At 45.3% G+C, this 23,637-nt stretch overlaps 1 protein-coding gene across 1 annotated transcript in view; it reads right to left on the bottom strand.

Moving 5' to 3' along the window:
* Positions 1-5,360: 5,360 nt before the first annotated feature.
* The window catches only part of MACO1 (macoilin 1), a 74,716-nt gene continuing 56,439 nt past the window's right edge, over positions 5,361-23,637 (bottom strand). Inside the window, exons 7-11 of the mRNA XM_066638413.1 lie at positions 17,418-17,576; positions 16,720-16,902; positions 15,654-15,774; positions 12,297-12,471; positions 5,361-7,438 (exon numbers count right to left, since the gene is read on the bottom strand). Coding sequence (XP_066494510.1) covers positions 7,236-7,438; positions 12,297-12,471; positions 15,654-15,774; positions 16,720-16,902; positions 17,418-17,576 — 841 coding nt within the window. The 3' untranslated portion in view covers positions 5,361-7,235. The remainder of the gene's footprint in view (positions 7,439-12,296; positions 12,472-15,653; positions 15,775-16,719; positions 16,903-17,417; positions 17,577-23,637) is intronic.

A 23,637-nucleotide genomic window follows, 5' to 3' on the forward strand; every position in this document is an offset into this window, starting at 1 on the left:
TACTGGTATGCTGTTAACAGTACACTTACTCTGATAGTGCTTACAAAAAGGTGGTGAAGACCAGAATTTAAAAAGAATAAAAATCTATCTTATGATCTTTTACGTTTTAAATAGAGACTACAGCTCTTAGGTAACAATTCGTGGTGGGTTATTTTTCAGGATCTGGCCTCGAGTAAAATCAGACAAGACTATAGTCAGACACCCCCCTAAGTTTAACCCTTGACTTATCCGAGTGTCATAGAAAATTCCATGATTGTTGGCTCAAAACCTGCCCTCGACTCATCTGTGGGATCGACTTATGGGCGAGTGTCTGCAGTGGTACTAGTCAGGCCGTGCAAATGAGAGACAACATTGTATTTTACTACTTATTCCACTTTTAAATAAATATCCTCAAAGTGGATGGCATAGCAAAACTGTCTTGGGTTCTGTTAGAGAGAGAGAGAAACAAGGTAGGAAAATAATAAATAAATAGCAAAGGAATTAGGAAGGTGGTTCTTCTACTGTCAGTAAGGAATCAGTTGTTAGATAACATCAGCCACAACAGACAGGACAAGGAAGGAGTCACTAATGGGCACTGCCCTCCCAGGGCAAAGAGCAACCATAAGGTAGGGGTGGGGATACAAATTGGGACTGCAATGGGGGGAGGGTTAAAGCCTTGCCCCCCACAATCCAGATTAGTTGGCAACCTTCACTCTTGGAAGACTCTGGTATCGCGCTCTGGATGGTGGTTCTGGAACAGCGTCTAGTGTGGCTGAAAAGGCCGATTCGGGAGTGACAGTCCCTTCCACACTGGGAGCAAGTGCAGTCTGTCCCTGGTCTGTCTCCCTGGCTGTGGGCCTTCCTTCTTTGCCTCTTTGCCTCAGACTGTTGGCCAAGTGTCTCTTCAAACTGGGAAAGGCCATGCTGCACAGCCTGCCTCCAAGCAGGCCGCTCAGAGGCCAGGGTTTCCCACCTGTTGAGGTCCACTCCTAAGGCCTTCAGATCCCTCTTGCAGATGTCCTTGTATCGCAGCTGTGGTCTACCTGTAGGGCGCTTTCCTTGCACGAGTTCTCCATAGAGGAGATCCTTTGGGATCCGGCCATCATTGGATGATGATGATGAATCCAGATTAAGTAAACATTAATTGCAACAGACTCAATGGCACACTGAACATGATGCGTAATTTGCCCCTCATTAACAGTGTAACATGTGAAACAGCCTGTGGTCAGCAGTCAAAATCAGTTCTGGAAATGAAGAGGATTGGGAGGAAACAACTTGGCCAGGTCCTCATCGCTGCAACATATTGTGCACTACCTCCTGGCACTCCTTTTCAAAGACACCAGTGCATAAAACTGTCATGCAAGATGTACTGCAAGCACCACACAGGATAGGGCACTGCACCTGTTGCAAGACAGACTTCATTCAAAGGAATGCTGGAAGCTGGTTCAGAGCACACACATTATCCCATGAAACTTTCCGTGCCGGATGGACAGGCCCACCAACATGTGGTCTTCGCACCAGTCTCTTCAAAAATTGACACCATGTGCAGGCATTTAAGATTACATAGCCAAGAACCTTAATCAGCACTAGAAAATATGATCTTAAGCCACACTCACTCACTTTATTCTCAGCAATACTTGATTTTGAACCACTAGATATGGTTTGAAGAGATATTGGGCAGAATCCACTGCGGAGATTCCCTTGTGCACGCCCCAGAAAACGGAAAGGGAACTCAGTGGAGCATGGCCAGTGGCTTCACTTTAGCAGCCTCAAAGCGTGTGCAGAGGTTCCCCCTCCTTTCCCTCAAGGGGAAACATCTACACATGGCATTTGCACAGAGCGCAGATAGGGAGCTCTGTACATGTGGAGTTCCAGCTATATCCATGCTTTTATTAACTAGATCCCACTCTATAGAATGCAAATCCACTATTTTGAATTGGTCAGTATGCTACCAGCAAAGCATTCTGGGATCATTTTCTATAGATTGCAATCCTGCACAATGACCAGTGCACGCTTATTGAACTCAGTGGCTTACTTCTTAGTGGACATGTATAGGATTGCACTTTTGAACTTGATACATCAATGGATTTGAGCATCAGCTCTGGACAATTTCCCCCCCCAAACCCAGGTCAACTTCACCAGACTCCATTTTTAATTCAACCAACAACCAAAAAGTCATTTCATGCACATCACATACAGTAGTTATTGCAATGCCACGACCCTCCCTCTGGACTTCATCATCTATGGATTTTGTTATCCGTGGATACACCAATCCCCCACAGATAACAGGGTCCACTGTATTTTGGGAAGTGGGAATGAAATTGCACAACCGTCTGTGCCTGTGATATTGGCTAAAGGTGACTAAGTGTGGACACTATTCTTGCTGAATATCTGCACTTTAATTGCATTGAAAAGTATCCTGCTTGCTTGCTCACTCTATATTTTATCCATGTGCAAGCAGGCACATTAACCAGCTTACCTGGCAGGAAAGACACTATAGGTGGGCAAATAGGGGACATCCCGGCACAAAGCAACACATTCCTGAACGTGATCAGAAGAAATCAAGGTTTGAGGAAGACCACATGTACTCAGATTACCAAATCCCTTCTTCTGGTCACACCCCCCAGGATGCAGGCATCTTCCACAACCACCACCTCCATAAATACTGGGTGATGCCACAGTGATACAAACCTGGTGAAGAGTAACAGCATTTTGGGGTCTCCATTGCTGCATGGAGCCTCACACACCAAGGCTCGGCTGACTGTCATCATATTGTGCTACCTTCTTTCTTTCTTGCTTGCTTGCCCTCTCCAATTCCCCCACCAAACCCTTCATTTCTTCTTGTTCTTAAGTTTAGGGTCCAGGGTCAAAGGGTAGTTTTCTCCTTTAAATTCCTTCCCTCTGACTTGCACATTCCTTTTCTTATCTCTCCTTGGTACACCTTGAATACATTGTACAGGTACCAAGAGGCACACACATGACGAGAACTGTTGTATCTTTATTTTTGTTATTAACCCTTTCTTAAGTTCCCATGAAAGGTCACTTGGTGACAGGTATTGGGCTGCCAAAATACTCACTTGCTTCACTCAACACCCTATAGCGAGTATGAATTTTCTCCAGGCAAGTAGATGGGATGGCTTTATAAAAGTTGATTAATTGGGGCTGGCAATATAAACATATATCAGAGGGTTCCCATTCATTTCAATGTGCATTTTATTTTTAATATATTGGATGCTACCATGGTACGTGATTGCATCTGGGGAAATGTTACAGACCTGTACTTTTAACAGGCTACTGTGTATATGCCTTGAACAATGATAGTCAATGGGGCTTAATCCCAGGTAAGTGTGGATAGGACTGGAGCTGCTGGGATGTTTAAAAAATATCTGACAGATCAGCAACAGCTTGGGAGGGTTAGGAGGGTTATCTTAAATGCATTTTTAAACTTACACTGATTGTAAACAACAACAGCAGTATTTAACTTGTAAGTGAAGTTTACAAATTGTTTACAACTTGTAAGTGAAGTCTACAAGTATTTAACTTGTAAGTGAAGTTTACAAATTGTAAACTTTTACTCAATTCAATTTGATTTTGTCATTAGGGGGTTGCTAAAAATTTTCCCGCTTGATGTAGACACTTCTGGCCATGACATCACTTCCAGATTAATGGCATCACTTCTGGTGGGTCCTCATTTTAAAAAGTGGGTCCTGGTGCTAAAATGTTTGGGAGTCACTAATGTACATGATGCAAGGGCAGGAAAGATGGCAAACTGTGGTGACTGATTTTTGGGGACTTATTTGCAAGGCTGGGTTTAGTTTGGTCTCAATGAACATTTGGTCTCAATTTTATAAGCAACTTGTAAGAATTGTATTGGCAACCTTCAGTCTCGAAAGACTATGGTATCGCGCTCTGAAAGGTGGTTCTGGCACAGCGTCTAGTGTGGCTGAAAAGGCCAATCCGGGAGTGACAATCCCTTCCACACCGGGAGCAAGTGCAGTCTGTCCCTGGTCTGTCTCCCTGGCTATGGGCCTTCCTTCTTTGCCTCTTAGCCTCAGACTGTTGGCAAAGTGTCTCTTCAAACTGGGAAAGGCCATGCTGCACAGCCTGCCTCCAAGCGGGCCGCTCAGAGGCCAGGGTTTCCCACTTGTTGAGGTCCATCCCTAAGGCCTTCAGATCCCTCTTGCAGATGTCCTTGTATCGCAGCTGTGGTCTACCTGCAGGGCGCTTTCCTTGCACGAGTTCTCCATAGAGGAGATCCTTTGGGATCCGGCCATCATCCATTCTCACGACATGACCAAGCCAACGCAGGCGTCTCTGTTTCAGCAGTGAATACATGCTAGGGATTCCAGCACGTTCCAGGACTGTGTTGTTTGGAACTTTGTCCTGCCAGGTGATGCCGAGGATGCGTCGGAGGCAGCGCATGTGGAAAGCGCTCAGTTTCCTCTCCTGTTGTGAGCGAAGAGTCCATGACTCGCTGCAGTACAGAAGTGTACTCAGGACACAAGCTCTGTAGACCTGGATCTTTGTATGTTCCGTCAGCTTCTTGTTGGACCAAACAACTCTGACTAACCTATTCTAGTTATTTTAAAACAGGGGTGTCCAAAGTTTTTGGCAGGAGGGCCACATCTTATCTCTGACACTGTGTCGGGGGCCGGGGAAAACAAGAATTAATTTACATTTCAAATTTGAATAAATTTACATAAGTTTACATAAATGAATATATTAAAGATGAACTTATATGAATGAATCAAGGTCTTGCAATAGCTCAAGGCCTATAAAAGGCCTTGCACAAAGCAAGGCTGGCCTTTCCTTTGCTGCCTCTGCTGCATCACAGACATGAAACTGCAAGCAATGGCAGGAGCCCTCATCACACAGCTGATGTGAGAGGTCAAATAGTTGCCCTCACGCTAAGAGCAGCTGTGTCAGGCCAGTGGGGGCTCCAACAAATCTCCGGAGGGCCAGAGGCTCATTGGAGACTGGGTGCTCCCTGAGGGCCGCATTGAGAGTCCTCAAGGGCCGCAAGTGGCCCCAGGGCCGGGGTTTGGACACCCCTGTTTTAAAACATGTGCGTCTGCATTCCCTCCTTTGCGAGAAAAGGGTGACTGCTAGCATGTCGTCTGCTCCTGCAGACATGTAGGAGCAAAAACCACAAACTTGCGTTTCTCTTCAGAATTTTTGACAAATGCAAATTAGTGCAGTTTTCATCTATAAACTAAAAACTTGTAGGATTAATAAATTTAGCTCTCTTTAATCAGAGCACAGCCTCTGTTATTGAAAAAGCAGCTCAGATAACCGCAAACCAGAATAACCTGGGTCACTTCACAAAAAAATGCAGAAATCTATTTTATCTGCAAGAAAATGTTTATTTTTTGTAAACCCCACAGAAAAAAAAAGAATGCAGCCAAGACCGAGTATTTCAACAAAAGTCGTGCCCAAAAGGCAGCCTAAAAAAAAAAAAAAGAAAAAAAGAAAAAATGGGGGAACCTCAACACACAAAAAAATCAGTGACAATATTTCATGTTTTGCACAAAGATGAAACCCTATGACATTTGCGTAACACTTTCCTGGTGACAATTACACAGGATGATTCAAAAATGCAAAATGACAACAACATGCACACCTGGCTAAAGCTAGAAATTTTTATCTCAAAAGAATCTCTGATTAAAATGATGGATCTTTAATACTCCTATTTTTTTTTTTTTAATCAACTTGCTTGTCCTACTTTATTTTTTTTAAACAAGGCAGATCTGCCAATTGGTACGAAACCTTTAAAAAATGGTGTTTTGTTTTTTTTAAAGAACCTTGTCCACTGTACGTCTGCAAAATCATAAAGGTTTTTTTTATAATTTTGCTAGTTACTAATACAATTTTGCATCCTTGCCCCATTTTCCCTTCCCACCCAAACCCCAATCTTAAACACTTCAAAATTTGCCAGTGCAACACACCTTCCTATCAATGCACAAATACATTTAAACTGAAATCTTTGTGCAACTGTATGAGTTTCCTTTTTTAAAAACTCTTAAAAAAAAAAACTCCTTGGCACATCTGCTGAGATTTTGTCAGCCCTGTTGAAATTTAGCTGTCAAACACAAGATGTCATAATCGCAGCTGACTGAAGAATCAGGGAAAAAAAGCCCAGAACTGCAGCTTTTATGAGTTGGCTTGACAGTCTCCTGGATACAGTACATGGCACAGCTCTGCCTTCAGCAGACTCTCTTTCTGTTACTACTGAGCCCTCCGCAGCATTTACTAATTGAGTTAACACTGTTGGATTTTGTACCCCCCACCCCCCAAAAAAGAGAAGGTGTAACCTTGGATTGTAGCAGGTGTCCTAATTACCATGCACGATCTGCAGTAGACTCTACAAAAAATGTGCTGGGAGTTTAAGCTAGATATAGCGAAAGGGGAGAATGCTGTTTCTATTATCAAATTTCCTCTTGAAATGTCTTTTCCCCCCCAAGGCACTGCTGAACAAGACTGGTTGCAATTCTCAAGTGACTAAACACATCAATGGGATCTAAGACACTTCACACGACCGCTACTGTCACGCCATCTATTCAACCTCCATCATTTTTTCCCTTTCCTTAAAACCGATGCCCCCTGAATTATGTTTGGTCCCTAGCAAATTGATTCTTTGCACACAGGGTTGTATCCTAACGTTCCCTTTCTTAGGAAGACAGAAAACCTAGTATATAACCTGTACTCTTTTCCTCCCTCCCCCCAGCACCCCATAATACACTGACATTATCAAGGCTTTGCTTAACTATTTCACCCTTTGACTCTAAAAACCTAAAGGATTTCCATCATTATTCCTGGCAACTCCTAATTTGCCATTTTGGCTTCATTATGTTTAAAATAAAAAAAGAAAGAAAAGGAAGGGGTTTAGAATCAAGCAAAGCTCCAGGTTATTTCTGTGTTTTCAAGAGGAAACCTTGCAAGGGTATATATATATATTTTTTTAAAGGCAAAATTTGCAATGTGAAAACCAAGAGTTGTGGGGTTTTCCCCCCCTTCTATGCAGTGGCCAAGAAAAAAATTGTAAAGTTCTGTGAGGTTTTCTAAAAATTTACAAGAAAAACTGATGGGCAGTTCTAGCCAGACCTTGATGTCGGGGTTCTTTCCCTCCATTTCCCTCTTTTTATTCATTTTTTTTTTAAACAGTAAATCAGAACAGTCTCACACAATACAAATTTCATCTTGACTGCAAGAAATTTTTCTGTGCGATGCCCACTGCGTGACAAACGGTATGTTGGCTTTTACTTCTTCAGGGGCTGATAAACTGAGGCGTTGGGATCAAGTCCGGAAGGGCTGGTCTCCACAAATTTGGAAGAGTAATGTGGGGAAACAGGACTCAGCGTGCTGGTGGCTGCAGTGTACGTTATGCTGGGCATGACTGCCATGACTTCTGCTATCTTCTGTTTTAGGTCCTTGATTTCCTGATCTTTCTGGATTATTTGCCCTGAAAAGGTTTTAAAAAGAAGAGAGAGAAAAGAGTCATCGCCGGCATAAGACAGACCAGGCCTGCAGACAAAACGTTATGCTGGTTTAATCCAATGATATAGAGTGGGAGGCACTTGTCCATGCAAAACAGCATCACACGCACTTTACTATGTGTTAAATTCAAGTCTTCTTGGACTGTACCACCAAGACAAAACCAACTGCAGTGAGTCCTCCGTATGGTATTGGCAGGCTTGGCACCCACAGATTTAACCATCCATGGACTGAAAATTTTTTGATGTCTTTTTTCCCCACATACGCTGCTGTAGCTTCCTTCCATTTCACAGCTCTCTCCAATGGCAGTACTTGTCTCATTTGTGCCATTCACACTAGGCAATTAATGCAAGTTGAGGCAATTTATGCAATTTCCGCAACGTTACATCTGCGGATTTGAGCACCTGTAGATTCCAGCATTTGCACAGTATCCCAAAACCAACCCCCCACCCCCATGAATATGGAGGACCCACTATCAGTGTAGAGTCACCCTCCCTCTGCTACCAGGTAAATTTCTTTCCAGGGCTGGCCCATACATGAGGCTAACTCAAGCAGCCATCTCAGGCAGTGTTCTTTGATTCAGAAAAAGGGGAATGGAATGGAACAGGGAGAAGAAAGAGTCCAGTGCTCTAGCCCAGCAGTGCCCAAAGTCGTGACCTCTGTGCTCAGGAAATGCGGTCCCAGTCTGAACCAGTTTTTCGTTCCACTTCTGTGCGGCTCCTCTCCTGGATAGATATGGGCTCTGGGACGCTCTGGGTAATCGCATCTGTTGCTCGGTGTCCCAGAAGACTGTGCAACAGAACGTCCAGGCAGATGCAACTGCCCAGGGCATCCCGGAGCCTAGCTCTACCCAGGAGTGGAGCTGCACGGAGGCGGATGAACAGGTCCACTCACCGGGCAGACTGATTCGCCCAGCGGCTGGGCCTGGGTTTGTGCAGCCCTGCCCTGGCCCACCATTCTCCTCTCCTCCACTTCTGTTCTGCTCCCCTCTTCCATTTAAGAACACTAACTTTTTCAGAGCTTTTTTGAACAGATCAATAGATGAATCTGCAAACGTGCCTCTGGAACAGGGGTGCTCAAACTTTCAACTTTAGGGATCCTGGACCTTTAAAATTGTGTAGGAGAGATAATTTCAGCAGGTGCAGCTTGTCATCTGTGGGATGACAAGTTGCACCTGCTGAAATTCTCTCTTCTATACACTTGTTAATGGTCCAGCATCCCTAAAGTTGAAAGTTTGAGCACCCCTGCTCTGGAATATGACAGATGGTTAGCCACCTGAGGATGGAGACACTACAGACAAAATTCCAATCTTTTGTGTAGTAAATGAGGTCCAAATTTACTCCACATGTCCTTAATCTATCTGATCCCATGGAAAAGATTCTGGACACAATGACTATTTAAAACACAGTGTTTTCCTAACAGATAAAATATAGAATCACTTCAGCTGTTCTCAGAAACCCTGAAACTGAACCTCAAATTGCAAACAAACAGTAACCCCGCCCCCCAGCACCTAAGTATGCACATGTATGTCAAACTGCTGAAAAGGAGGGAGGAGCCTGGAATATTTGTGGGGGGGGGGGGAGCAGATTTGCCACTGCTTCTCCCACCTGGTTTTACTAGGGAACAGACCTTGACCAGGATCCAATAAACACTGGCTGCTGTTGCTGCTCTGAGCCAGTCAACGTGGAGTTCTAGGCTGAACTCCTGCTAAGACAATGGAAGTTGTGTTGCTGCAGACCTTGCTACATCCCCTCTTTTTGGCTTTAGGAGACGACGAGACTAGCAAGATCTTGAAGTTTTGTGTGCTGCTGACAAAAAACTGCCCCACTAGCACAGGCTACAAACATGTTGCTTTATGGAGAATACTGTATGCTTTGATAATAGTTCAGAAAGCAAGAATTCCTTCACAGTGCACCCAAACCATCACTTTGATTCATTACAGGCACATTTTCACTCTGTGTGGGTGTGTCCGTGTCCCTGAAGCCTGCCCTTTCCTCTCTGGTTACTTCGTGGGCTGATGGGAATGAGCCTCCCCCCCCCCCAATTAACAGAGCTCAGAATAATGGGAAGCAGGCAGGACCTGTGTGCAGCATGCAGATATGTCTTCAGCCATGCACAGCATGACACAAAGGTGCCTTCTGAATTGGCCCACACTCTTCCTCACACATTCTATTTTAAAGTGTGTGCATATGAGTGAGAGAGAGAGAGCAGAAAACTGTCCTTCCCACTTCAACAGCCTGCTGTATGCAAACCTCTGCAAGTCTGGGTCAAGGTTGCACACCCATCTGCTGTCCACTGTGATGAGATCAGGAAAAAAAACACAACCCTGATTGGTTTGTGATGTTGGCGAACATGATTTGGGAAAATCCACCCTGATAGATGCTATGCAGGACAAGGTTTTTCCATTCAGATCAGTATTTCTGCAGCAGCAAATCAGTCAGGGACGATAATTTTTTTGTTGACTTTGTGCACCCTCTGCTGGCTAAAAGACAGCTTACAATCAAAACCTGAACAGGTCTGAAAGAAGGGGGTGACTTAAAAATTTTTGCATCTCCTAAAAGCCTCCTCCTTTTAGAAATTTTTGGGAGGGGGGGGGCTGTAAAGGCATGAGAAAATATCTGGGGTTGGGGGATGTCTTTGTGGTCAGTGCTGCCCACATTGCTTTGCTGCAATGAAACTACTATACCAACTCCTACAGGGGAGTTGAGGAGCACTGTAAGTTGTTGCAGGTGAGGGGGGAGAAAGCAGCAACATGATCCCCGGGATTGCACTACTGCTGGGGACAGGACAGGGGTTTTCTACTTACCTGCAGCCAGTGCTGCAGTCCTGGGGGCTGCAGAGAGCCCTCCTCAGGGCTCCCCATGCCTGTAAAACTGTAAAATGAAAAAAACCAGGCACTTCTGGTTTTCATGACAAAACAGGAAGTGCCTGTTTTTCTTTTTTTAAACAGTTTTGCAGGCACTGGGAGCCTAAGGAGGGCTCTCTGCATCCCCACCCTCGACCTCCCAGGGCTGCAGCACTGGCTGCAAGGCAAGTGTAAAAATCTGCCCCCCTTCCGGTGGCAGCAGCATGCTCCTGGGAATCACGTTGATGCCTTCCCCCTCTCCCTGCCCCTTACAGGGGCATTGGTCAGTGCTTCCCAGGATGGTGGGTCGTGACCCTCCAGTTTGGGAACCACTGCACTATAATGTATCATCAACAAACGTTTCTAAAGTGCAATCGGCATATGTGATCAACAACAACAGATGAAGTAGTCTTCAACAACAGATGAAGACTAAGGCTGGAAATCTCTGCAACAGCAATGAAGACTTTTGAAGACAACGAAGCTATGTGCTTTTCTGGGGTATGCAGGGCATCTGAATTCCCCCTCCCTTTGCCTAAAAAAAAAATGGATCGATGGATACGTCTAGATCAGGGGTCTCCAAACTACTTGGCCAGAGGGCCGCATCAAATATCTGGCGTGGTGTTGAAGGCCGGAAAAAAATTTAAACAGAAAAATTAAATAGATAAGTTAGAGATGGAACTTAGATGAGTGAATAAATGAATGAATGGGGTCATTCATTCCACCTCTTTGGCCCTCAGAACATCCTCCAGACACAACCAGAGCACAGCTCTGGTCATGTACGGTTGAGTGGGCCAGAGGCTTTCAGGGGACAAGAGACTGGCTGTGGACCAGATAGAGGCTTGTCGCAGGTCACATCTGGCCCCTGGGCCGGGGTTTGGAGACCCCTGATCTAGATGGAAGGCTGAAAACCAGTCTGCCTCAAAAGGTTATTTTTTTTTATAACCTCCAAGGTTAGAAAAAATTTTTTTATAACCTCCAAGGTTAGAAAAAAAAGATGGAGGTTCTCAGTGAGCCACAAATTGAACAATTTCAGCACATTCTCATTACTTTCTCTTCCAACATCCCCCAGCATTTTGCTTTCCTGAACAGAGTTTGCAAAATGAGAAGTTCCAGCTGTGACTAGGCTGTTAATGTCCTACCAGGCTGAATTTTCTGCAGTGGCTGCACTTGCGCTCACAGATGCAATAAAATTCAACCCACATGTTTTCCATCACCGCATGTTTCCATCCTCTGAAATACACAGCTGCATTGCTGGGTGCTGGGGATGCTGTGCTAAACTAGGCTGGCCTGACCGTCTCACCGCTGCTGAGAAGGGCCAAAGCAACTGCTCCTAAATCCCTAAGCCAGCCATCTTTGGTCTCCCTCTACCCTGCTTCCCATAGAGACGATCAGAATTATGGCTGGATATTCAAGCAGCAGTTAACCCAACTTAACACTGCACCACTGCAGATCAAGAGTGAGCTGAGGCATAGAGCAGTCACTGAAATCTGGCCTAAAGCACAGCTCTGGGTGGGGTGGGGATTCTGCATCAGATTAAATCTCCATGAAGTGCAAAGGCAGCAGAGCAAGTTTTATAGAGATGAGACTGTTCCAGGGGGGGCTCATTAAAACTGGTCAAAGGGGGGGGGAAGATGGGGCAGTTACACAGGGGTAACTGGAAAGGTCGCATCAAGCAGTCAAGGGTTGGCACCCAAACAGCCACACATGAAATCCCATCAAGCACACTGGAATCTCTTCAGTCTTCCTTTCCTACTCCTTGAAAAGCTGCCCTGTAGGCTAGGGAGCCCTCTGGAGCAGTATTTGATATGACGTGGGAGGTACAACTGGAAAATGCAACAGAAGAGGGGAAGCCAACACATCCCTCCTCCCCCACAGGTGCATGGAAGCACTTTCAACCTGCACCATGGGGTTCTAAGCACCCTCATGCTGCATCACTCTATGTTCCACCACTATCTGGTAGCGCCAAGAGTACCCCACTTACCTTGGGCGATCTCGAGCTGCCTCTTTGCATCCCCTAATGCCGAGAACAGGTCCAGCTTGATCCTCGTCTCTGCACTCAGGCTGTTCTCTAAGTGCTGTGTCTTGTCCTGCATGGCTGAAAGTGCTGACATCAACACCTCTGTATCCTTTTCATTCTCTTTGTACTTCCGCAGCTCCTGTGAAAGAAATGAAAGCAGGATAGTTACAAACAGAGTCTTTCGACTGAGATGCTGCTAGATTTGTTCTGACCCATTGGGCGGGGAGGGGAACAAAGGGATACCTTTGGGGGCTGATCTGCTGTATGCTGGGATTTAGAATGACTTGGTTGTATCTCTGACCTCAAAAGTCATGTGAGATGCACCTGCTCCAGCATCATTTGAATATAAGGCCAACTTAGAACTGCGGAGGCTTGGAAGTCGACACAACACACTCCTGTGTCATCATACAGATTTCTTTCCCCACCCTTCCCAAGGGCTCTGAACACATGTAAAGAAGTCAATGAGGTCAAGAGGCAAACATATCAGCACCACTCCAGAGTACACTTTTGGCCTGTGTGGGGGCCCTGCTCACCTGTCATTAACCAAGACAAACGCTTCCCTGGTTGCATTTAAACCCCAAACCTCCCCTTGGCAAAGGGCACAAGTAAAAGGCTCCTATGACTCATTTTTTTCAGTGGCCCTTCATGCCCAGGAGGAGCAACGCTGACTTCAGCCCAGCCCCTCCCAGGAAGAAACTGCCAGAAGGCACCTTCTGAAGCACAGGCATCTCCCCCCAATGAGTCAAATGGCTCTGCAACACTCAGGGCTCAATGGAATCAATCAGCACCACCGAGGATGCAACTCCAAACAGAGGCGTTGTTCTCTGCAAGCTATGTAACTACATAGCCAGAGTCTCTTGTGCAAGCCTTTTATTTCAGCCCTGTCTTAATTCCCGGAAATCTGGGGATTTTTTCTGTACCAAAAGAGCCACATGTCCTGCCACTCCCCTGGCCGAGATACCAGTCTTTAACCAGAGTGCAGTTGACAACATAGGCCTACAAAAAAAAACAACAACCCCTTTTTTAGTTGCCAAGGAAGTTTGAACAATTTAGGATATTTTGGCGGTGCTGAATCCCAACTGCTATTGGTCTTGCCCAATTGGCTCTAGTTTAGGGGGTATGGCATAGCCACCTTATATGCCAATTCAAGCAGTTTCCTTGTGAGGACACAGGAAGCTGTTTGAATATGCATATAAAGGTGGCTATGCCACACCCCCCCAAACTAGAGCAAAGTGGGCAAAACCGATGGCATTTTTGGATTCAGCACCCCAAATACACCCAAGAATGAACAGGTCTAACTTCAAAGACAACAAAATGTGTGCGTGTAATTCTTTGTTTACAGCGATCGGATCTCAAAACCGGTGACATGACCACTTCTGAATTCTGATGGAGTAAATAAACAACCCAAGGAGCATTACAAAGAGATGTGTAATGAAAGATAATCTCCCAACACTATAACTTTGGGGGGGGGGGGAAGACAAATACACCCAAATTGCTTAAGAAAATCTCTTAGGATTTTATTTTCCAAACCGAGGCAAGCGAACGAACAGGTTACCTAACCTTCTCTCCTTTAAAGCTATATTTCTGAGTTACCACCCAACCTGTCTAGGCTTGACAGGGGTGGGGCGTTTTTCTACCTCTGCTTTAACTACGTCAATCATGAGAGCTGAACACATTTGAATGCTCTCTAATAAAGAACTTTCCTTGATGCCTGTCAAGTCCACAGCGTCAAACTTTTTTGTTTTCTTTCCAAGCACAAAAGCATAAGCACATGAACAATTAAGGTAATATTTTTCTGCATGTTTTGCAGCTCTCAGCATAAGAATCTGGAATTACACTACTTTTCCCCTAGCCTGGGCTGATTACACCAGCCTTTCTATGCAGCGTGAAGGAAAAGAGAAACACAAGGAAGCAAAAAAAAAAAAAAAATTCAAATCTATGAACAGATAAGTGAGAAACAGATGCAGAGCTTGCATCTATTTTTGTATCTTTTAAAAAGTGAGATTCTATTTAGAGTTGACACTCTTGTGCACATGTGCTCATCCCCTCTCAGTTGTAGTTCACTGAACGCATGCTTTCCTAACTATTGAAAAAGAATTATACAGGTAAACTCAACCTCTGCTTCAGGGCACAGCTACATTTTATGAGGAACACACAATCCTTTCCAATCCAAGCCCCTGTAAAGTTCATGCGGGACTGGGGAGATGAATTTGTGGGGGGGGGGGGAGTGAATGCCAGGTGCCTTCCCCCTTCTTTCTCAATCAATTCTTCCCTGACCAATTTGAATTGCTCTCTTCCTTGCACAGTGCAGCTTCCTAAATTAGAAACAGCTATTCAAAAATATTTATATCCTGCCTTATCTGTTCTGCAGGACCCCAAGGCAACTACTACCACTATCACACACACATCAGAAGCAAACTGAAGCACAGGACTAATGTTGAAACAAAAATGCAGACTAAAGGACAACCTGAGTGTTAAAGCATTTGAGATTTCTTTCAAATGTAGTTTTCTAGATTGTCATTCAGCCTCAAAGCCCACTGAAATGAGTGTTTTCATGAGTGAAAGTGGGATTAAGCATCTCCTACAGCTCCCTGACCCCCTGAGGTATTGCAAACACGTACTTGTCAATGTGATGTGCTCACCTGCCTCCCACATTTCCTTTCCAGGTGTCAAATCTCTTTACTGCAGGCAGAGTGGCACATAGAGGTGTGCAACAAGCCCACTTTCAAACCACTTCAATGCTAAAAAATCTATTTTCTGCCTCTAGCCCAAGATGCTTTCTGTGTAAACACTGAATGAACTGCCTGCAAATGAACTGACCAGGCAGAAGACACTTGCCAGGAAGCCAAGGCTGGGCTGTAGCTCCCACCATTGCTTAGTAGCAAATGAGGGTTTGCTAACACACAGTACTGCAACTGAGGAAGCCTATCTTGAGTCCAATTGTAATTTAATGGGTGTTAAGCAAATTGCAGCTAACACTGCCTCACTGATTGCAGAGGTAGTCATGACTAACTTTCTTAGGATACAACCCAATGCATGAAGTGGGCTTAAAGGGTGTTTGTCGATGCAAGCAAGAATAGCTCAGCCAAGAACACTTCAGGAACACAGCAAAGAAATCCCAGGTTCCCTGCCATATTAGCAAACTTAACAATGGAACACATCAGCATGTTTCCTCATTTTGTACAGAATGCTCAAAGCTTGGTAAATTGTGTGAAAGGTCTCAAATCTGTGAAGCTGAGAATTCCTCCCTTCCCCTACAAATCTACTGACATCAATAAACGGAGGAGACAGACAGTTATCTCCTTGACATTCTCCAAGTACCTGAACTTTCATTTCTAGATCTCGTATCTGATCTTCCTTCAGCTTTATGTCAATCGTCAGCTTCTTGCACTCTGTTTCCAGGTCTCTGATGCGATTTCGTAAAGTTTCTGTGCACTCTCCTCTGCCAAAGCAAAACAACAACAGAGAATGGAGGAACTTGCAGTGCTCATTTTGTGAAAGTAGCACCAGCATGACAAGAATGAAAGTTTGGGGGGGGGGGAAGACACAACTGGAGTTTGCAGTTTCTGAAGAGCTTGTGGTGCTCACTGGCTTGCATGTTCTTCATGAGCCACATAAACCTCAGTTATGGTTTGCAGCTACAGTCATCAAATGTGAACTCCAGCTCCCTGGAAAACCAGCAAGTGACCTTGGATCTGAAGAGCAGGAAGCCCTGCTAACATAGGAGCCCTGCTGGATCAGGCCAAAAGGTCCATCTAGTCCAGCTTCCTGTATCTCACAATGGCCCACCAAATGCTTCAGGGAGCATACAAGACAGTAAGACACAACCTGCGTCCTGGTGCCTTCCCCTGCATCTGGCACTCTGAGGTAGCCTACCTCTAAAACCAGGAGCTTGCACATACCTATCACGACTTGTTACCCTTTATGGACTTTTCCTCCAGAAATTTGTCCAATCCCCTCTTAAAGGCGTCTAGGCAAGATGCCATCACTACTTCCTGTGGCAAGGATTTCCACAGACTAATTACACACCTGGTAAAGAAACATTTTCCTTTGACCTAACTCTCTGCTGCGTGCAGCTCTCTTGGTTTTAGACCTACCAGGCGAGCTTGCACTTTTCCACTCTTCAGACCCTTCTAAGCTCTTGGATAAGGTTCTGAACACCTTGCATCAGATCCATTCAAATTAAAAGAGTATAATCACCGATGCTGCCATAAAAACCAAGAGATCAGTGCAGACATTCAGTAGAGTCATGCTAAAGCTTTTCCTGGACTGCACAGCTTCCACAAAGATGAAAGAACTGTGATGTTTGACTGCTTCTCTATGAAACACCCCCTGCATGGAGAAAACTAGCTTGTCAGGGAGAAAGGGGAGGTGAACTGCCAGGTACCTGGTGGCAGCAGCAAATGCAACCGCCCGAGCTGCAGTGGCTTCTTCCAGTTTCTTCCTTTTTTTTTCTTCCATCAGCTGCTTTTCTACAAAGGTCCGTGCCTCTTGCTCTGCTTTCAGCTTTTTCTCCAATTGGCCAATGGTCTGCTTGTCTTTTTGTTTCATCTGTACAGCGTTATGAAGTCTGAAAAAGGCAGAGGGCGGGAGAAAGTTAATGCTGTCTCTGCTTCCCTCTCTTCTCTTCCACTGAAAAAGTATAAATACTGGAGGTGTTCACTCGTGCACATTTGAGCATAGCCTTTCCAGCACACTGCTGATTATTAACAAGTCTCGCCACCAATCTGGGCTGGACCATCCATGAAGTTCAAAGAGATGGTCATCTCAGGTGGGTGATACCTCCATGTGCTCAGGGAACAAATACGTGGCCTTCCCATCAACTGCACACAGGGCAGCATGTGAAACCAAGGCCATGAGATCCCGCAAAAGCTAAGCACTTTTAAATACCATTGACTTCAGCAGAAGAATTAAGCATATACTCAAGTCTCCCCCATTAATGTGAACGGGACTTAAAAGGGAGCTCAGCTGTAATGCTCTGCAATTTTAAAAATCCAAAGAAATAAAAAGCGTCAGATTACAAGCACAGAAGGCAGAAGGAAAAGGCCCAACAGCTCGCAGGGGAGGGTGGGGCGGCAGACTTACTTATTCTGAAGCAGTTCATTTTCTTGGCGGAGCTGTCCAATTTCAGACCGAATTCCCCGCTCTGTGCTGGACAGAGCCCCAATCTGACTACGCAGCTCTTGCTCAATCTGCCTGCTGGCCTGCAGGTCCGCCTTCAACTTCTTAATATCTTGTTCCAACCTAGGATAAAAAAAAGTGTCCTCTTTTTTAAAAAGCAGAAGAGGCAAAGAAAGATTCAACTATATGTAGAATATTCTGATTTCCACCCTGGGTTTTCTTCCTTCGTACAAGCAGCAAGGGCACAGGAGGGTAACATCCTGAGATTTCCTTTGTCCCATGGAAAGATTTTTTTCTGGACTCCTTCCGCAGGAGTTTAGGATACAAAACCCATAATACCTCTTCACCTTCTAACCCAGTGATTTCTAACCCAAGGCACATTGGTGTGCTACTAATGGTCCATAGATGTGCTGTGGGAGTTTGGGGAAGGGTCATTTGTTAGTACAGCCACTGGGGGATGCGATTCCCCTGCTGGTAGTGTGGTGTGCCTTATCTATTGTACAAAAAAAAAAAAAACCAAAACTGATCGTGTGACTTGACAATTTTAGTGCCTTGTCAAGAGTGCCATGAGATGGAAAAAAGTTGAATTGCTGTTCTAACCCTTTGCCTTAAGCCTTTTATGGGAACCCAGCCCTATTCCTCAATTCAGGGTTGAACTATACATGAGTATAGAAGATCTGCATCTCTCAATGGCAGCCTGCCCGGATGAGAGCAAAAATGCAAAATGGGTGGTGTGTGGGTTGAGTGCTAAACCTCCCTCCACCCCCATTCACTGGTCACTCCCCCACCCGGCCCATTTATAGCACTGAAGCTTGGCTGGAGGAAAATTACCTTGGGAGACAGATTGTGTGATAAAGAAAGTGGCAAAAGGCACAGTTCAGTCTCTCAGTCCCACTTGCTCCCTTTGGGCATCAAAGTCTGCACCTTTCACCTCGCCCAAACCTGCTTTGTGTGCAACTGGGGCAGACCCATAAATAAAGATACAAGTTTGCCACTGTCATGAGTCAGGTGATTGGCCCTCACTTTATGACAGAAATCTGTTGGGTGTAGGTATCAGTAAAATCCAGACAGGTAGGGGCATTTAAACCGTTTTTGCCCACAGATGGGCACATATGGTCCCTGCTGCGTGTATGCAATGTTGGGCAAAAATGGCTTAAAGGACATCAGAAAATGGCATTGAAAACCCCTTACTTGAGATTTGACAATCAGTGTCACCCCAGACAGTTTTATTTCTCAATGCCGTATAATGGAATATCCATAGTACTTTCTGTCACAGGTTTCCTAAACCTGTGACAACCCTGTTGGTTTCCCAAAAACAGCACCAACAGATGTTGGTATGTTGCAGGTCAGATCTCACAGGACTCCAGCTCTCCCACCAATCCCCAAGGAGAAACACAAGAATCACATCAGTGGTGGACATCCAGTGAACATTTATCTTTTCCACCAAGGTGGTCCGTTTCAACACTCTAAAAAGTCTTGACTGAAATGAACATGATAATGCTGTAAGTTATATGGCCTGAACTACACACACACACACACCTCACAATGAGAAGGTAATTCATGTGACATTGGGTCTCATTTAGCTCTATCACCACATGATGCTTCCTCCCTTTCCATCTCAGGAGTTCACTTTCACAAGTCATCCCTTTGTTAAAGTGTGTGACATTCATATTGCTTAGATCAGGGGTTTGCAAAGTGTGCATCATGACATCTTGGGGCTTTGCGGCACACAGGGACACCACTGGATGTCCCTAGTGGCCTCCCCTATTCATTCCTCCAGGCTCCATCATCTTGAACCTTGCAAGATCCAAGATGGCAGCATCCAGCTGAGCCAGGAAGAAGAGACTGCAAGGGCGTTGCGATCCAGGTAAATTTGGGAACCACTGGTTTAGACAGAGTCTTACTGAAACAGCAGGCCTGATTGCTGATCTGGATTGAAAGTCCAGTGGGAGTCCAGTAAGGGTGGGGCAGAAGAATAATCCATCACATCACATTCAAATTATTCACATATACACAAGAATCCTAATCTTGTACAGTGGTGATGCCCTTTACTGAACTGATCAGTTCTCCTACTCCACTCCCTCCAATTCCAACAGTCTGTTTTGGAAGCATGCATACACACCATGAGCGGAAATCATCAAAGGCATGTCCACTGTGTGCTGGGTTAGAGCACTTTTCTCCCACAAAACTGCATACCGAAAGGTGACCCACAGGTGGAAGTCTCATTCTGCACAAACACCACCTTTGCAGGAATGGGGCAGTTTAATATGTTCTGCCTCTGAACAGAAAAGGATCAAAACAACTGCTAGCAACTGTGCACCAAAAACTGACTTGGGTTGTTGCGAATGGTGAACAGAGTTGCCTATTTTAACATTCAAGATCCAGTTGTTTATACTTCTCTGTTTCTCTCTCTCACACACAGGCTCAGAGAGATGTGCTGCAAGAGATAAACACACAGTTGAGAGGGTTTAATTTTAATCCTTCCTGACCAGGGACCATCTGCTGCATGTTGTATTTAGAAATAAAATGCCATTTTGCACAGAATCATCTAACCCTTTGCTGAATCGTTTTAACATAAAACACAAACTCTGAATATGAATGAGGCTGGGCATTTAAACTCATTTAGACACTTTCTGTAGATCCAGACAACTTACGGAACATTAATGAAGTACACAACCGTCATGGCGCACTAGCAGATGAACATTAGTTGCTATGTCAGGGCTGATCTTTTGGCCTCCCTTGAAGAAGCACATTCCAACATTCACACAGACATGTGAGATGTGTGTGAGATTACATCATGCCAACATGAATGTTATTGATCACACCCTGGCATTACCGAGGATAGTGTTTGGAATCCGGCGGGGTACAGGGCCAACACAAAGGACTGTATCAGCCACATCCTCCATGAATGCATCACATTAGCTAAATGACACCTCTGACAAGGTACGCCTCTGACAATCAGATGTTGGTGGCGAACGTCACAGGAGAGAACTACTGCAGCCCTGCCTTAGCCAGAGTCAGACCCGTGGTCCAGCCAGCTCAGTGCTGTCAACATGGACTGGCAGCAACTCTCCAGGGTTTGAGGCAGGGATTTTTCTCTGCCCTACCTGGAACTTCTGCTAGGGACTGAACCCGGGCCTTTCGGCATGCAAAGCTGATGCTCTGTCACTGAGCCACAGTGCTGGTTTGATTTTCAGAGGAAGACTGTTTATGCCCTTGTGGAGATGGCGATATAGAAACAAAAGCCCAGGTTATGTGGCTGTGTTTGTTTCATAAACATCAGTGGAGGAATTTAAGCACCTCAGTATTGTCTCCTTTCCCAGGTGGACACCTGAATTTTCTATGTCTTTTCTTCTTGCTGATTGGGATAAATCTGTTATATTCAAGTCTGCAAAGTTCTTAGCGGTTGCAATTCAGACAAAGACTTTATCTGAACCCTCACCTGCTTTATTGATGGTGGCATTAATTTCATTCTGGTTTGTTAATTTTGCAAATTGATTACTGTGCTCTGTGGCTGATGCAAATAAAAGGAATTGATTGGGGGAGAGGCTGACGTGGAGGCAGGCAGTTGTAGCCAATGGCTGACCAGCCGCTTTGACCTTCCTCGCCCTAGGGATGGTTCAATGATCTGGGGGAGAAAGGTGGGGTGCTGTGGTCAGCACTGGGAACCCAAAGGAATTGATAATTTAAGGCATTTTGAATGCTTTCGTCCCACCCTTCAGATTAGAAACCTCAGGGGAGCTTACAATGATTAGGAATAGCAACACACACTACCCCATACAACTTGTTTTACAGCCCTTTGGAACCCCCTCCTCTCAGAGATTTGATAGGCAGTCTGTCTTCCTGGAGGAGAACTTATTTTTGCATTGTGCTTGTGGCAATTATATTAATCATGCTATTTTTCACTGCTCTTTTGCTTATTCTGACACTCTGCAGTTTGGTGAAGTTTATTTTGATCCAACTTCTCCTCCAAGGAGCTCCAAGCAGTGTATGCATTTCTCTTTCCCATCTCATCCTAATCCTCACAACCACCCTACATGGGGGGTTCGGCAGATCCAAGCTGTCCTAAGTGAGCTGTATGGCTGGAGTTTTGCGCTCTGTAGTCATAGCCTTGTAACCACTGCACTGAATAGGCTATCCTAGTAGATTCCATTATACACCAATGCAAGAGAGCTTGGGGGGAGGGGTTCAAGCAGGTGTAGCCTTCAGAAAAACCTTTCCCTATTTCCTTTGAATCACGCAGGCTACAAGCTTGAGCAGAGGGAATGAAGAAATATCCAGAGCCACATCACGACCATCAAATGCAGAAAATGAGTCCTGATCACACTTTGCCTCTGGCCTCATGAAGTCATTGTCTGATCGTTACAGTTTGTGAAGGTACACAACAAGTGAAGCTACAGGTACAGTTCTTCTCATCACACCTGCTCACTAACAATGACAACATAGGTCTGGAATGTGTGCAACTGATGGGACCTTTAGGCAGCAAGCACATAACATCTAGTACACTACCTGCAGTGGTGTAAGAGTCACCACAACATCACTGCTTCTACACTAGCACTGGGAACATCTGAAGGGCAGTGATCACCTGGATCAGAAGTGTCCAAACTTTGTGGCAGGAGGACCATATCATCTCTCTGACACAGTGTCAGGGCCCGGGAAAAAAAAGAAGAATTGGAATAAATTTAACGTTAAATCAATATATCAGAGATGGAATAAATAAACGTTTAAAATTGGAATAAATTTACATAAATCAATATATCAGAGATGGATGAATGAAGGTCTTGCAATAGCTCAAGGCCTATAAAAGGCCTTCACTGCCGCTGCTGCATCACAGACATGAAGCAGCTTGTCCCACAGCTCATGTGACAGGTCAAACAGCCACCCTCACGCTTCGAGCAGTTGCATTGGGTCAGTGTGGGCTCCAGCAAGTCTTCAGAGAGTCAGAGGCTCACTGGAGATTGGGGGCTCCCCATGGGCCAGATTGGGAGTCCCCAAGGGCCGCAAGTGGCCTGCAGGCCGGGGTTTGGACACCCCTGATCTGGATGGAGCCCAATGTGGCTATGTCCTACACCTGAACTGCCAACTACTATGTCTCATGCACCTGCAATCCTGCAAATGTTATTGCCATGACACAGGAGCAGCAAAGTCACACAGCCCCCACACCACTGCCAGGAATCTATGGGACTCGGTCACAAATTTGAGTAATGAAAATTTATTCATTGGGGAGGGACTGTGTGTGTTTTACAACACCACAAGACTCCATGAATCTGCATTTGTTCCACAGAAGGCAAGGCCTGGTGCAGAAAACCGATGTAGACAGACCCAAACATAGATGCTCACCACACAGAACGCTGGGAACCACCAGCACTCATCTCCACAATGACACATCTCCCTTTGAACTCCCTCACCCCAAGTATCCTAATGTGAGACAGCAGCACACAGGAATCAGGGTGGCAAGAAATACCAAACTGTTAAACATGGGAGAAAAAAAAGCACACAAAGGCCAAAGCCAAGCTGGTTGGGTTAAGACAGCAGTTCTCAAACTTACTCCTATCATGGTACTCTGTCGCAACACGGGCACCATCTTGAATTGCACAAGATATCACACGATCCAAGATGGCAGCGCCAACAAAGCTGGTAAGAAGAGGCCATTGGGACATCCTGCAGTGCCTCTGTGAGTTCTCCATGGCACATAGGCACTATGATGCATGAGGGAACCACTGGGTTTCAGAAATCAATGGAGGCAGCCTACGGAGTCTCTCTTTGGGATCTGTCACAAAACGGCCCAAATCAGAAACACTCAAGGAGACCCAACAAGGAATGCTTCCCTTTCAGACCTGCCCCCCACCCCAGAATTTGCTGCATCATCTTCTTCAAGTTCCTTTAGAAGTCTAAAATCTTCATGCCACAGAAGTACAGTCCTTTCACACCTTTAAGACATTGAAGACCAAGAGCCAACAAGAAACATGAGGAATACAGTTCATGCGACAAGCCGCAGCTCAGGGTCAGAACGCCATGTTGTGTACACCTGGTTCAACCCCAGTGCCTCCTAAAAGCTCAGTTCCTGGATCAGGCCAATGACCCATGTGGTTCAGCATCCCGTGTCTCACTCTGGCCCACCAGTTGCTTTAAGGATGCCAACAAGCAGGAGATGAAGGTAACCCTCTCTCCTGGCAGTGCTCTC

Source organism: Tiliqua scincoides, chromosome 10 (genome assembly GCF_035046505.1).
Source record: "Tiliqua scincoides isolate rTilSci1 chromosome 10, rTilSci1.hap2, whole genome shotgun sequence".
In the NCBI taxonomy this organism is placed as follows: Eukaryota; Metazoa; Chordata; class Lepidosauria; order Squamata; family Scincidae; genus Tiliqua; species Tiliqua scincoides.